At 44.5% G+C, this 13594-nt stretch overlaps 1 protein-coding gene across 10 annotated transcripts in view; it reads right to left on the reverse strand.

Moving 5' to 3' along the window:
• Positions 1–897: 897 nt before the first annotated feature.
• Positions 898–13594, reverse strand: part of EYA2 (EYA transcriptional coactivator and phosphatase 2) — a 210011-nt gene continuing 197314 nt past the window's right edge. For all 10 annotated transcript variants that reach the window (XM_053247346.1, XM_053247336.1, XM_053247340.1 and 7 more), the window contains 4 exons: positions 9196–9310; positions 8504–8625; positions 7994–8094; positions 898–1752 (listed from right to left, as the gene is read on the reverse strand). In XM_053247346.1, the coding sequence (XP_053103321.1) occupies positions 1672–1752; positions 7994–8094; positions 8504–8625; positions 9196–9310 (419 nt within the window). In that variant the 3' untranslated portion in view covers positions 898–1671. The remainder of the gene's footprint in view (positions 1753–7993; positions 8095–8503; positions 8626–9195; positions 9311–13594) is intronic.

Raw genomic sequence — 13594 nt, forward strand, 5'->3', positions numbered from 1 at the left:
CCAGCCTGGTTTTGTGGGCGCATGAGCCCCACGGCTCCTAGTGGCAGCGCAGTGGCAAACCTGCCTCTGGAGCAAGTGCTCCCTTAACCTCGTTATTTCAGTTATCTGCCAGCTCCGGCTGCAGGGCTCCCTGCCAGTGCCTGGGGATCCCCATAATGCACCACGCACTCGCACAGTGCATTATGGGAGTTTCAAGGGCCTCCCAGCTCCTAAACCTCCCTGCTGTCGACAGCAGCGGAGCTGAGGGTGTGGGCCATGCCATTTGCAATCTCTCTCTCTGTGCGTGCACAGGATCGTGTTAGCTTCTCATTCGCAGAACTCTCCAGTTTCTTCCCCCCATAATGCAACCTCTCTTTTGCTCCTCTCCTATCCTGCAGTATCATCATCCTAGAATTCAGAAGTTTTGACATCAAAATCTTTTATTCGGTAGGTGTCAATTTTTGCAACAGCTGCTATTTTGTGACTGGCTCTGCCCCCCGCCCCCGCGCTGTTTTGTGATGGTGATTCCCAAGGCTCTGGCAAAAAAGAAGAAGAAGAAGAAGAAGAAGAAGGAGGAGGAGGAGGAGGAGGAGGAGGAGGAGGAGGAGGAAGGAGCCCCCAGAAATCTTTAATCTGCCTACCCGATTCTAGATAGTTTTCATTACTTTAGACTGTGTATGCACTTGATGGAATTTTCCTTTCTACTGAACTCTTGGTGGTATAGGAGCTCGCTCAGGATCAGGAACAAACAACCCTAAAACCTTCTGGCTCCAAAAACTGTCTTGACATTTAAATAACAAATATCATGGAATTATTGGGTATATTTGAGCATAACTTTACAAAGTTTCCTGGACTGACTCCAGATTAAAAAGCAAGCAAGACATCAAGAAGCTTAATCCATGGCAAAAAACAATAATGTTAGTCCTAAAATTGTAAACATAGTTTTATTGCCATTCACTCATCACAAGGTAATTCTTCCTCCCAACCATGCGAAAACAAGATGGCAGCCTATGTAGACATGTGCGCAGCCCACATGCCACAGTTTTTATAAACTAGCTATAATTCTTACACCAACAGGCCCAAATGTGCTCATTTCAAATGGACGTGATAATGATTGTTCCCCAGAATTTACCTTGGAGAAAAGAGCTATTAAATTAGAATGAGCTGAGTTCATCGAACCCGGCAGATACAAACACAGGTACTGAGCTTAATATCAGAGTAATAGGATTAGTTCATAAATTAAAAAAATACAAAAAAATCATCTATTTCCATTTTTATCTTCCTCTTCCTCAGAAACTCATCTGAATGGATAAACTGTCCAGCAAATATGCCTAGAAACTCCATGTCATGTCTTCCCACCCCATTCCCATTCATTAAAACAAGGGGTTGGGGTGGGGGTGGGGAGAGCTAACAAATTAAACCAGGACTGGTCTTCTGCAAGCCTGGAAGTCATTTACATGGCAAAAGTCCCACTTCAGTTCTAAGCATCCAGTTGTTAGGTTATTTGAGGGTTTCTCCTCCATCCAAAGAAAAAGAAACTTGGTATGCTGTGCTCATGGTGCAGATTTCTTTTAAAGGCTTTCATACAAAAGAGCTCCACCCCAAGGAAGGCATGGATAGCATAAAATGCCAATAAAATAAGTTGTGTCTTCAGGTGTGATGTGAAGCCCACCTTGGAAACATCTAGGTCTGCTACAAGTATTCCAGCTCCAGTGCGTGCCGCAGAGCCTCAAGGTCAGCATGACAGGAGATCCTCCAAAAAGGCATGTTGTGCTATAATCATACATTAAAAGAAAAGAAAAAGTTCAGAAGATGTTTACTAAATAATTTCCCAAATAGTGGGAATCCTGCAAACCTGGCTGCTAGCTTGAGACATTTCTACAGAACAGAAAAATCCTCTGAGAAATACATGAATATTAAATAACCAGGGATGGGGCAGACATATTGTACAGCTTATCCTAAGCACCTATGGGGGTTGGAAAGTTGTTTTCACAGAGCCTATTTGATTGGTGTGCCTCCTGCCATGTGAGTGGTGCCAAAAAGTCCTTTCCTGTTAAACTCCATGTGGAATTGGTCCTCTCTACATGGAGATAGAGCAGTTGTTCTCCCTCTTTCATAATACTGGAACTTAGGGTGTTCCAACAAAACTGAGTGGCGGTAGGTTCCAGCTAGATAAAAGCATTGCTTCCACTCCTATATCTCAGGGAGATTCCAGATGGTGTCGCTTGGACACTATTCTTCCTTTAAATGGGAGGTTTTGTATGGAGACCCACAGGGCTACAGACTGTCTCCTATGTTTTTTCAACATCTATATGAAACTACTGGGGGAAATCATCAGGAGATTTGGTGCTGGGTGTTACCAGTATGCTGATGACACCCAAATCTATTTCTCCACGTCCATTTTTGGAGGAGAATGGCCTAAAAAACAATGGTACATTTGCTGATAAACTCCATAGCCAACTACTGCAATGTGCTCTATGTGGGGCTGCCTTTATACATATTCTGGAAACTACAGTTGGTACAATGTGCAACATCCAGGTTTGTTTCCGGGGCAACCTGAAGAGGCCATATTACTCCTACTTTAAAAGCATTACACTGCTTGCTCATATGTTTCAGAGCAAAATATAAAGTGCTGGTGATTACCTATAAAGCTCTAAATGGTTTCTTCTTCACCGTCTCCTTCAGAACCACCCCCACCTCTTATTCAGGAGAACCTGCAGCTGCCCCCGTCTCATCAGGTGGGCGACTCAGGGCTGGGCCTTTTCTGCAGCCACCCTGAGGCTTTGGAACAAACTCCCTCTTGTTGTAAGAGCTGCCTTATCTCTAGCAGGTTTTAAAAGAAGGCTCAAGATGCATTTCTTTGTTTCACCAAGCCTTGATCAGCTGTAAGTTGGTTTTATAGTTGTTCTGCTGTTTAAATTTGTTTTAAATTTTGTAACTGTTTTAATTTGGTTTTAATTCTGGTTTTATCATTTGTTTTGTAAATTGCCACTTGACGTTGGTACAAATTTATGGAATTCACAGGCGATGGTCGCAGCCCATAGCTTAGATGGCTTTAAAAAGCAATTAGACAACTTTATAGTGGATACATATATCAACAACTGTTAGGCATGATGGGCTGTATGGAACTTCCGTGTTCAGAGACAACATGCCACTTAATTATCAGCTTTTTGGGGGTGGGTGGGCTGTGGCCTTCATGTTCTGCTTGTCAGCTTTCCATAGGTATCCGCTTCAGCATTCTGTTTCCCACTGAGGATCCCCAGGGGCTGAACTGCAGAGTTTGTGTTCTACCACTGAGTTACAGCCTCTCTGTAATGTAAGACAAGAATAGCAACATTCTGGATGCATGGAAGACAGTTATAGAGAAGACCAATTATAATAATTACTGTCAGTGATAATTTTTGTTCACATTTCATGCTGCTTCTTTTTGCACCATAGACTCAGCCACAGAAGATCAGAGGCTGAGCTTTGATGTGAATAGATGATAACAACACGTAGCATTTATGTCGGACATTTCCATGGTTCAAAGCAGTTCACCTACATTATCTCAGTAATCTTTACAACCAGTAAAGATTATTATCGACCAGTATTATTATCATTATAATGGTAAATGCAGGCTGAGGTTGAGAGAACAGTAGTTTACCTAAGACTACCTAGTGGAATAATGGCTGAGGTGGCATTTGAACCAGGGACTTTCAGTTCATATTCTTAACCACAATGGGAACACAGAAATCTGTCCTATCCTGAAACAGACCCTATGGCCATCTACCTCAGTACTGGCTACACTGATTGCAGGGGCACTCCAGGGTTTCAGGCAGGGGTCTTTCCTGGCCCTACCTGGAGAAATCAGAACCCGGGACCTTCTGAATGCAGAAGCCATAACAGTGGCTATGCCACTGAATAACATCCCCTTCCCACTGTAAGAGTATTCCATGAACATTCCATGACTCCTTCTACTGAGTCATTAATATTATTATTATTATTATTATTATTATTATTATTATTATTATTATTATTATTATTATTCGATTTCTATACCGCCCTTCCAAAAATGGCTCAGGGCAGTTTACAAAGAGAAATAACAAATAAGATGGCTCCCTGTCCCCAAAGGGCTCACATTCTAAAAAGAAACATAAGACACACACCAGCAACAGTCACTGGAAGTACTGTGCTGGGGGTGGATAGGGCCAGTTACTCTCCCCCTGCTAAATAAAGAGAATCGCCATGGTAAAAGGTACCTCTTTGCCCAGTTAGCAGGGGTATGCCCAGTTAGCAGGGGTATATATTCAGTACAATTATACATTGGTCCGTCTACCTCAATATTGTCTACCTTGACTGGCAACAACTCTTCAGGATTTTGGACAGGGTTCTTTCCCCAACTCTACCTGAAGATGCCAGGGCTTGAACATGAGACCTTCGGTATACTAAGCATATGCTCTACCACTGAGCGATGACTCCCCCACCAGCCAATGATTCATGGATACTGGGAGACTAAGGCCTGTAATTTTATGTACTCTTACCTAGAAGTAAACCATACTGAATACAGTATATAAGACTGTGCAGCAGATGATGTGGTGGAAACAGAGCACTGAACTTGGACCGGGAAGAAATGGCTCTTGGGGAAGCCACTATTGCTCAGCCAAATGGACCTCAAAGGGTATGAATGATATCATAAGGATAAAATGGATTAACCTCATGTTCACAGTCCAAGAGTCCACCCTTGCAAGGAGGGCAGGAGACATGAGTGCTAAAAGAAGTATAAAATAAATCCAAAGCAAACTGCTTAAAAAGAAGAAAATGCCAGCCCCACCCACTCCTCATCTCTTTTTCCCACATGGCTCTGCTTCCATATAAATGATCTGTTTTCCTTTCTCTAAAGAGAGGAGAAGTTGGCAGTTCAGCCACGCCTGCTGCTCAGCTCCCATCAATTTATCACTCGCCCGACAGGTGAAGAGAAATGACCCACTCAAGCCAAGATATCATCAGTGCTGCTGGCGAAGCAGTGAAAGGCGCCCTGTTCTCCCCATGGGTTTATAAAGCTCAGGTGTGTAGTCACCCGCACTAATGATCATCATCAATCAAAGGCCCTGACAGCTCCGGCAAAGAATGCATGCCCATTAATGGGAAAGAGGTTTAAAGCAGGAGACACCAGCAAAGGGGACTCATGGAGCACAGTTTCTAAAAGGTATTGCTGAACTCTACTGTCGGGGAGCCTAGTGGCCTTTGATACACTCATGTGCGCTGACCCCCTTTACTTTTGAAGTTCACAGGGGCCCTGTCAAAAGCATCACACCATTATCATTTCACTTTCTTCCAATGCATTTGTGGTGTTCTTTAACTCCTAAAGAGTCACCACATTTGCCTGGGATCTGCTCGGCTCATAGAAATCTACAGCAGCCAAAGGGTGAGCTGGTGGTGGCACACAATGTCCTATTTTGAAGAAGTAGGTGGACATTTTACCACACTACTGCCAGATTCTAAAAGCCAGAAGGAAAATTATGCAGGAATGGGTGTTGAGCTAAGGGTATAACTACATGTGCCAAAACAGTAGATTTGCCAAGATAGTAGAAATCTGCCCATGCAGCTTGCAGGCATCTGAACACAGGAATTGGCAGGCATCTGAACACAGGAAGGAATGCTGCCTTATAGTCAGAGAACTGGTTCATCTAGCTTAGTATTGGGTACACTGATGAGTGGTGGATCTTCAGGGTTTTAGACAGGGCTCTTTCCCAGAACTACTGGGAGATGCCAGATTGAACCTGGGACCTTCTGTGTGTAAAGCAGATGTTCTTCCAATGAGGTATGGAGTTACCCCTGAGGGAAAAGATATTTAACCCTCTCAAGCCCACCCAATATTAACATTTGCATTGTGAAGGAAACATGAGGTCGGTAATTAGTGCTGCCCTGAGACAACAGAATTCAGGTATTTACTGCTTCAGGGGTGTGTTTGTGTGTGTATGTTTTCATATCGTGGAATACCTCCCCCCGCCACAAAATCTCCCTCCCTACATGTAGTAAACTACCAAAACAGAAAGAAAGGCTTAGCATAGCGCTTTCCCTGGGGGCGGGGGCTAGCCCGGAATTCTATCACCCATTTCTCACATTGTCATTATAGCACTGAAACTGCTGAAGGAGAGCTCTGTCCTGCACCACAAAGGTAACACAAGAAGGCCCAGGTCACATGGATGAGTCCACACTCTGGCTCCTCCTGAGGTCAGCATTGTTCTCGTTTCCTATGCTGGGATGAGTTGCAGTTTGGGACTAACTCATGCGATCTGGGCCTTCTCTTGTTACCTTTGCAGAAGATGAAACCATGCCGGAGCAAGTCCCATGCTGCAAAATAATATCATGTAACTTGAGGCTGGTCAGCCACATCATTCTGCATAAGGTGTACATAAGCTAATAATGCAAGAACGGCTCTGCTGGATCAGACCATAGGTCCATCCAGTCCAGCATCCTGCTGCCTATACTGGCCAGTCATATACCTCCAGGAAGCCAGTCACATACCTTGCATGAAGACCAAAGCCCTCTCCCACTGGTGCCCCCGTTTACTGCCCCTGAACTTGTAGATTCCATATAGCTATCAGGACTTGGCAGGTTTATCCTCCAAGAATTTCCTTTTGAAGCCATCTAAGCTAGTGGTCATGGCTGGCTTAATGGCTGACTTCCTGACTAACAAAGCGCTTGCATTCATTAAAGAACAAAGTTACACCAGCACAAGAAGATTGCATAATTGCACACAAAAAGGGTGTGTTTTTTTAAAACAGAATTGCACACTTGAGCAAATGTTTCCTTTCAAATAAAATAAGGCATGCCACAAGTTGTGCAACTGTTATGACTGTGCAACACTAGTCTGGAACACAAGCTCCAGACTTGGCGCATCTGGCTAGCACAACAGATTTGCATTTGTGCAGCATGCTTCCGCAAGTGCTTGTCAGTCAGGAAGTCAGCCAATGTTTTAAATAATATTAGCCATCATGAAAGGATAGTGCTGTGAGGTATGTGGTATAAATACAACATATTCATGCACACACACATACACACAATACAGTATTGTGGTAACAAATCAATGGTGCACTGTGTGAAGTACTTCCTTTTGTCTGCCCTGAATTTATTGCCTCTCAGTTTCATTGGGCTGAGTTCTGTTAAAAGAGAGTGAGGAAAAAAACCATTTTCTATCCACTTTCTCCACATCTTGTATAATTTCATAGGATATTAATTTTCTATTATGTTTTCCTCTTTAGTCACATATTTTTCCTAAACAAAAAAACTCAAACATTTAGCCTCTTGGGCTGAGACTTGTCTTGTGGTGGGGTGGGAAAATATCCACACAGCAGGCTCTGTATTGGAAAAACAGGGTCTTAGGTGTGCAGTCAAGCAACCATGTCACCATACTGGCCCAACTCAAGGCTATACTCCCCAAATCCACCGTTTTGCTTGTTTACACAGTTGTGAGAACTGGCCCTCAGTCTGTGTCTGCAAGTTCCTTTAAGATCTTTACAATTTTATTGTTCAGAGTGCCAGAAATCCCCATTCCTGTTTTCTTTCAGTTGCAACAAATCATTCATTATATTAAAAAAGCAAAAAAGCAGAAAGCAGTCACTTGTTATTAGCCAACTGTGCAAAACATCCACCTCATGGAGCTGCATTCAATCACTCTTCCCAATAGTGTTTGGAAGTGTAACCACACTGTAGAAATGAGAAATGGTCGATCTTGACACACTCACTGATCTGATCTTGCTCCTTATTTATGTACCGAACAGCATCACTGTTAATCAAGAACAGTTTCTACAGCAAGCGGAAACTGTTTGTTGGAAAGGCCTCAATAGCTGCCAGGGGCAAGGAGGGAGGATTTACAGTAGGAAATTGCTCAAGATGCTTTATGGACTTTCAAACAGGAAAAATAGACTAATTGCACATAGCTGAGAATAGGAAGGAATTTCTATCCTTTTTTCTCTAGACAAAGAGGGAGAATAATTAAAAATAATTGGAGTGCTGAACTCAAAAGCGGTACCTTTTTTGCTCCTTGTTCCTCTTCAACACCATCTCCTATTACAACGTACACAGCTTTCCGCCCAAACCTCTGCATTATCCTTTCGAAACAGCTCTCTTTCCCTGAATAATGAAGGGGGGGAAGGAGCATTAATTTTCTGAATAAAGTGGATAGCAGAGTAGAGGATTAGGAGACCTCTAATTTCATCTCTCTGCTTACATTTCCAGTTTGTTTTTTACTTGAGATCGTAGGGGTATATTCATTCAGCCATTCCTTTCGCTCCAAATTCAGGATGAAACATAAATGGAACTGGGCGGAACGAAGAGCCCATTCAGTTGGCTTGTGGGCCAGGAAACTTCCAGCACTGATTTACCAATACTGGGACTGTTGCTAAATTTGGCTATTCATACAACCTAGTTCCATGCATTTCCCTGTGGCAGGAGAAAAATGCTGGTGCAGACACTGAACTGTTAACCAAGGAGGCACAAGGACTTCTTAAAATTAGCATTGAGGACTCAAACCTGATCTTACCTGTCTTTGTTGCACTATAAATATTTTCAATGGGGAAGACTGTGCCCAGTCCGTACAACAGCACTTTCGCAAGTGCAGGTATGAGCTGAGTTGTAGTGACCAAAACGTTTACACAGTTAGGCCTACAAGACAGAAAGTGCTATCAGAATTAAAGTCAGAAGATCACCCACGCCAACAAAAGTTTATCTTTGACACATAAGGAGAATCACAACAGACTATCTTTGTTTTTCTGCTATATTAGCCTGAACTGGAAGCAAGATGTTAAGGTTTGCCAGCAATGAGTCCCATGAAATCAGTGATTAGCACAGTCAGCAGTGGCTAGACTTTTAAATGTTTTTCTCCCCCATAATTTATTATAACTCAAACAAGTCTGAAAATGAAGTACGTCACAAGAAATCACACACCGGGGATATAAATGGTGTAAAACTCCAATAGCATTTACACTGTGTCCCCCCTTGGGTAGTCAGTTCCCTTTATGACTTTCCTGCTCTCTCCAAAAGGTATATTTGGGAGCCAGAAATGGGGCCTGATGGTTCTCATTTTAGATCTCGCTCCCCATACCATGTCCAGATGGGCCCCCCACAAATTTGTCCAAAGGTGTCCTATAAATAAATGTTCCTTGGTTTGTTTGGAGAACAGGAGAGGAAAGTAAAGCTTTGCAGCCTGGAGACGTCTCCTTAAGCCATTCTTACCGGGAATGTATCAAATCCAGAGCTTTCAGAGCATGTGTTAGCCAGAGATCAGTCAGCGCTTCCAGTTCTGCTCTTAACTGCAGCCAGGTTTCCCTCTTAGGAGCTCCTATTAAACCTGCAGATAGAGCAAGCAACATTATTCGTAGCTAGCTCCAAGGGGAAGGCATAGAATAGTTTGCACATGGCTTTGTAGAGCCATGGAATCATAGAGTTGGAATGTACCAGAAATCCAACTAGTCCAAACTGATGCCCCAAAGGCAGAACCATGTGTCTTCCAGTCAAATACATAACCTGTCTGCACAACGCAGAGATCAGCATGCCAAAGGCTGAGACACAGCAATCACCCTGCAGAAAGATGCTTGCAGAAAGAATAAAAAGCATGATGCTGTGACTTGGTCAATTTTATCTTTTCTAGAGTTGCCTCTATGCCATTTATGGAAGAGCTCTTTCCCTCTCCCCAGGTGTGTCCAAAGACTCTGCCCTGAGATCCCATGTAGCTGTCCTTTTAGAACCTTTATCTCTCCCTCAATCTTGTGCACTCTTGTTCATATGACCTCACAGTCCCAGCTCCAGTATTTTGGGGGCCCTCAGGCAAGACTCCCTCAGTGGCTCCTGTTAAATATGAGGGCTAGGGCAGGGGATCCTACCCATGAGTGCCCAGATGTTCTGGGACTAGAGCTCCCACCATTACCAGCCACTATGGAAGGCCACTGTGACTGGGGTTAATCAGGGTTGTAGTCCAACATAAAGCCACCTAATGGCGCAGTGGGGAAATGACTTGACTAGCAAGCTAGAGGTTGCTGGTTCGAATCCCCGCTGGTATGTTTCCCAGACTATGGGAAACGCCTATATCGGGCAGCAGCGATATAGGAAGATGCTGAAAGGCATCATCTCATACTGCATGGGAGATGGCAATGGTAAACCTCAAAGACAACCACAGGGCTCTCTGTGATCGCCAGGAGTTGTCATCAACACTTTACTTTTACTTTAGTCCAACATAATCTGGGCACTCAAGGGTGGGAACCCCTGGGCTAGGGTAGTAATAATACTTAGCATTTTTATAGCATGTGCTCCTCAGACACTATTGTACTGCAATCCTTAAAACAATCTTGTCAGGGAGTACTGCTATCTCCCTATTGCAGCTCTCAGCTAAGAAGCAGTGGCTTGCCTAAGGCCACCTTGTGAGTTCATTGCAGAGGCAAGATTCAAACCAGGGACTCCCTGATCTGTAGCTCAGTCTCTTAGCCACTTTGCTACACTGCATATGGCCACAGTCCCGTCCCCCCGGGAGGTGGATTAGGGCCTTTGCTGGTGCTTTTGGAAGTGGGATGCAGCTCACCTCTTCCCACAGAATACCCACCAGAGCCCCTGGTGGCGCAGTGGTAAAACTGCTGCCCTGTAACCAGAAGGTTACAAGTTCGATCCTGACCAGGGGCTCAAGGTTGACTCAGCCTTCCATCCTTCCGAGGTCGGTAAAATGAGTACCCAGAATGTTGGGGGGCAATATGCTAAATCATTGTAAACCGCTTAGAGAGCTCCGGCTATAAAAGCGGTATATAAATGTAAGTGCTATTGCTATTGCTATTGCTATCCCATCAGAACACCTTGGTGTCAAAGTCGAATCATTCTGCATATGGCCGCAGTCCCCCCAGGGAGGTGGATTAGGGCCTTTGCTGGTGCTGCGCAGAGGACCACCCTGAATGGAGGTAAGTGCTGTGCGCTGCTGTCTCCCCACAGGGCCTGAGGCGATGTGCAGATGATTTGGCTTTGATGCTTTGGAGTGGAATCTTTGCACAGTCCTACTGAGCATCATTCGTGGTTTGATTGTTATGCTTCCTTTGAATGAATTCTGAATTCTTCCAAAGCTATTGCACGCACACAGTTAAAACTAGCCCAAACTGAACCTCAAGATTATATTTTGGGACTCACCTTTATCAGCTGTTAACATTTTACATGCACTTTTAAAACATGTTTAAAACATGCACACAGCTTAAACGATAACCATTAAAGGTGCAGACTATTTCCTGCAGATTAGCAACGGTCTGCAAGGAGCCAATGGTCTGAGCTGAAACAGACGGCCGGATAGGTCCAACCAGTTATTATTTCAATTCCCCTGAAAAGCTGTGTGCCAGGTCATTATTCCCATTATACACGGGAAAGTAATTATTCTGGATAATGGCATACAATACATATGTTTAAAATACCTAGAGGGGAAATTGTCATTTCCGATCGGGGTGTGTGTTGTTTTTGTTCTGGTTCTAGCAATGTGACAGACATAATGATGTAATGCCAGGCTAGTTATGAGAGATGCTGGGCTTTAGCCTGGACAGGGATTCCCTGCTGCCTTGTGATGAGGTTTTGAAGGTAACCAGCAGTTTCACCAGTGAAGTTTTTCCCCCCTGGTTGAGCAACAATGGTCCCTTCCAGGTCTGAACATACCCCAGATATTTTAGATGAGTGTGCTGTGCACAGCAAGAGAGTGGCAGTCTGGTGCAGTTGACAGAGTGTGCAGTGGACTCTGGCCCAGCCATTAAGCTCACTGGCTGGTCTTGGGTCTATCCCAAGGGAAGCCCAGTGGTGGGAGCTGTAATTGGGCAGGCGGGTTCAAAGAACTCAAGCCGCCTAGCTCCTGGGAGCTGCCTGGCTTGTCCCTCGCCCCAACTGGCTTCATTGTTGGCTGGGTGTTTTCTTCGTTCTCTCCCTTGCTGGGGGAGAGAACAAAGGAAACACCTAGCCAACAATGAAGCTGGATGGCAAACAAGCTCCAGATTGGTTTCACGGGCCCTTCTGGATGCTGATCATGCCCCCTGTGTGTGACATCACATCCCAGCACCCAGAAAGGTCCCACAAGGCCCTCTGGATCTCTTTCCCCCAGCTGGCTTCATTGTTGGAAGGGTGTTTTCTTTGTCTGCTCAGAGCAAGGGAGAGAACAAAGAAAACACCCAGCTGACAATGAAGATGGCTGGGAAATAAGCTCCAGAGGGCCACGTAGGCCCTCCAGGACGCTGGCCACTCCCCTGTGTGTGACGTTACACACAGGGGCGTAGTTGGCACACACGAAGGGCCACTGGGTAGAGGGGTGAATACGAGCCCACTCTCCCCTAGCTACACACCTAAGGAAACCAAGCCAGATGTGAAGGGGCCATTGTTCATATACAAAAAGGGAGCGGTCAGAGACAGTGTAACATCGTGGTTATGTAGGATCGTCGGACTAGGGCTTGGAAAACTAATGATAAAGTTCTCTGCTCAGCCATGAAGCTTACTAGGCGGCCTTGAGCTTGTCACCATCTCTCAAGTCTGATCTTCCTCAGGCTTGTTATGGGGATAAAATGGGTGGGGTGGGAGAAAGACCATGTATGCCACCTGAAGCTCCTTGGAAGGATTAAAATAAAATAGTAATAATAATTTTAAGAGTAGAAAGAGTGTGCAGGAGAGGCACAGAAGTCCTCTTACCCTACCTCCTGCAGCTGGTTGCATTAGCTACATTTCTCTGTTCTTGGCTGTCATACTTGAAATGAATGAGGAACAGAGTCTGGCTGGATATAGACTGCAGTGTGTCAGAGCATGAAAACATTGAGCAGCTATCTCCTATGCATTCTGCATTCTATTATTTTTATACATGCTGTTCGCCTGGGGGAAATGCATGAAAATCATATCTTGTTTGGACCCGAGTCATAGGGTAGTGTGAGGATAAATGTATGTTACCCTAAGCTCCTTGGAGGAATGATGGGGCACAAATATGACAGAAATAGGAGTGACTAGTTTCCTTAAGCAGAGTTGTGACTCATTTAACATTAAACATTGGCTCATTTAGATCCACTCCTGATAGCAAAGGTATTAATGACGACAAATAATTACAGATAAACGTATTAGTCATTTTCCTGTAAAATGTAACAAAATAAAAACAAATTCAACATATTGTAATTGAAACAGTGGCCCACATTTGCAGCCTATGCTCACCTCTTGCCTGTGTGCTTCTCAGAGGCATCTGGTGGGCCACTGTGAGAAACAGGATGCTGGACTAGATAGGCCTGGTCTAGCAGGGCTATTCTTATGTTTACACTGTCTGACATCCTCCACAGCCTTATGAAGACAAAGAAAATGCTCTGCCCTTGCAGGGAGCCTGTAGACTAGCTACACTGTACATCAGTTGCCTTATACAGCCACACCACTGGTCCATTCGGCTCCATTTCAAGAGGCAGCTGCTCTCCAAGCTCTCAGGTAGAGAGACTTATCCCTATTACCCAGCCCTATTACTCAAGATCCTTTTAACTGAGAAGTGAGGGATTAATTTAGCATGTGAAGTTTGAATTATTTCACATGATCCTTGCCTGCAGGTGTGCCTAGCCTTCGTGCCTGGAGGAGCAAGTAAGCAAACAACCCATAAGTCCATACAGTT

This window comes from Hemicordylus capensis, chromosome 4 (genome assembly GCF_027244095.1).
Source record: "Hemicordylus capensis ecotype Gifberg chromosome 4, rHemCap1.1.pri, whole genome shotgun sequence".
Lineage (NCBI taxonomy): Eukaryota > Metazoa > Chordata > Lepidosauria > Squamata > Cordylidae > Hemicordylus > Hemicordylus capensis.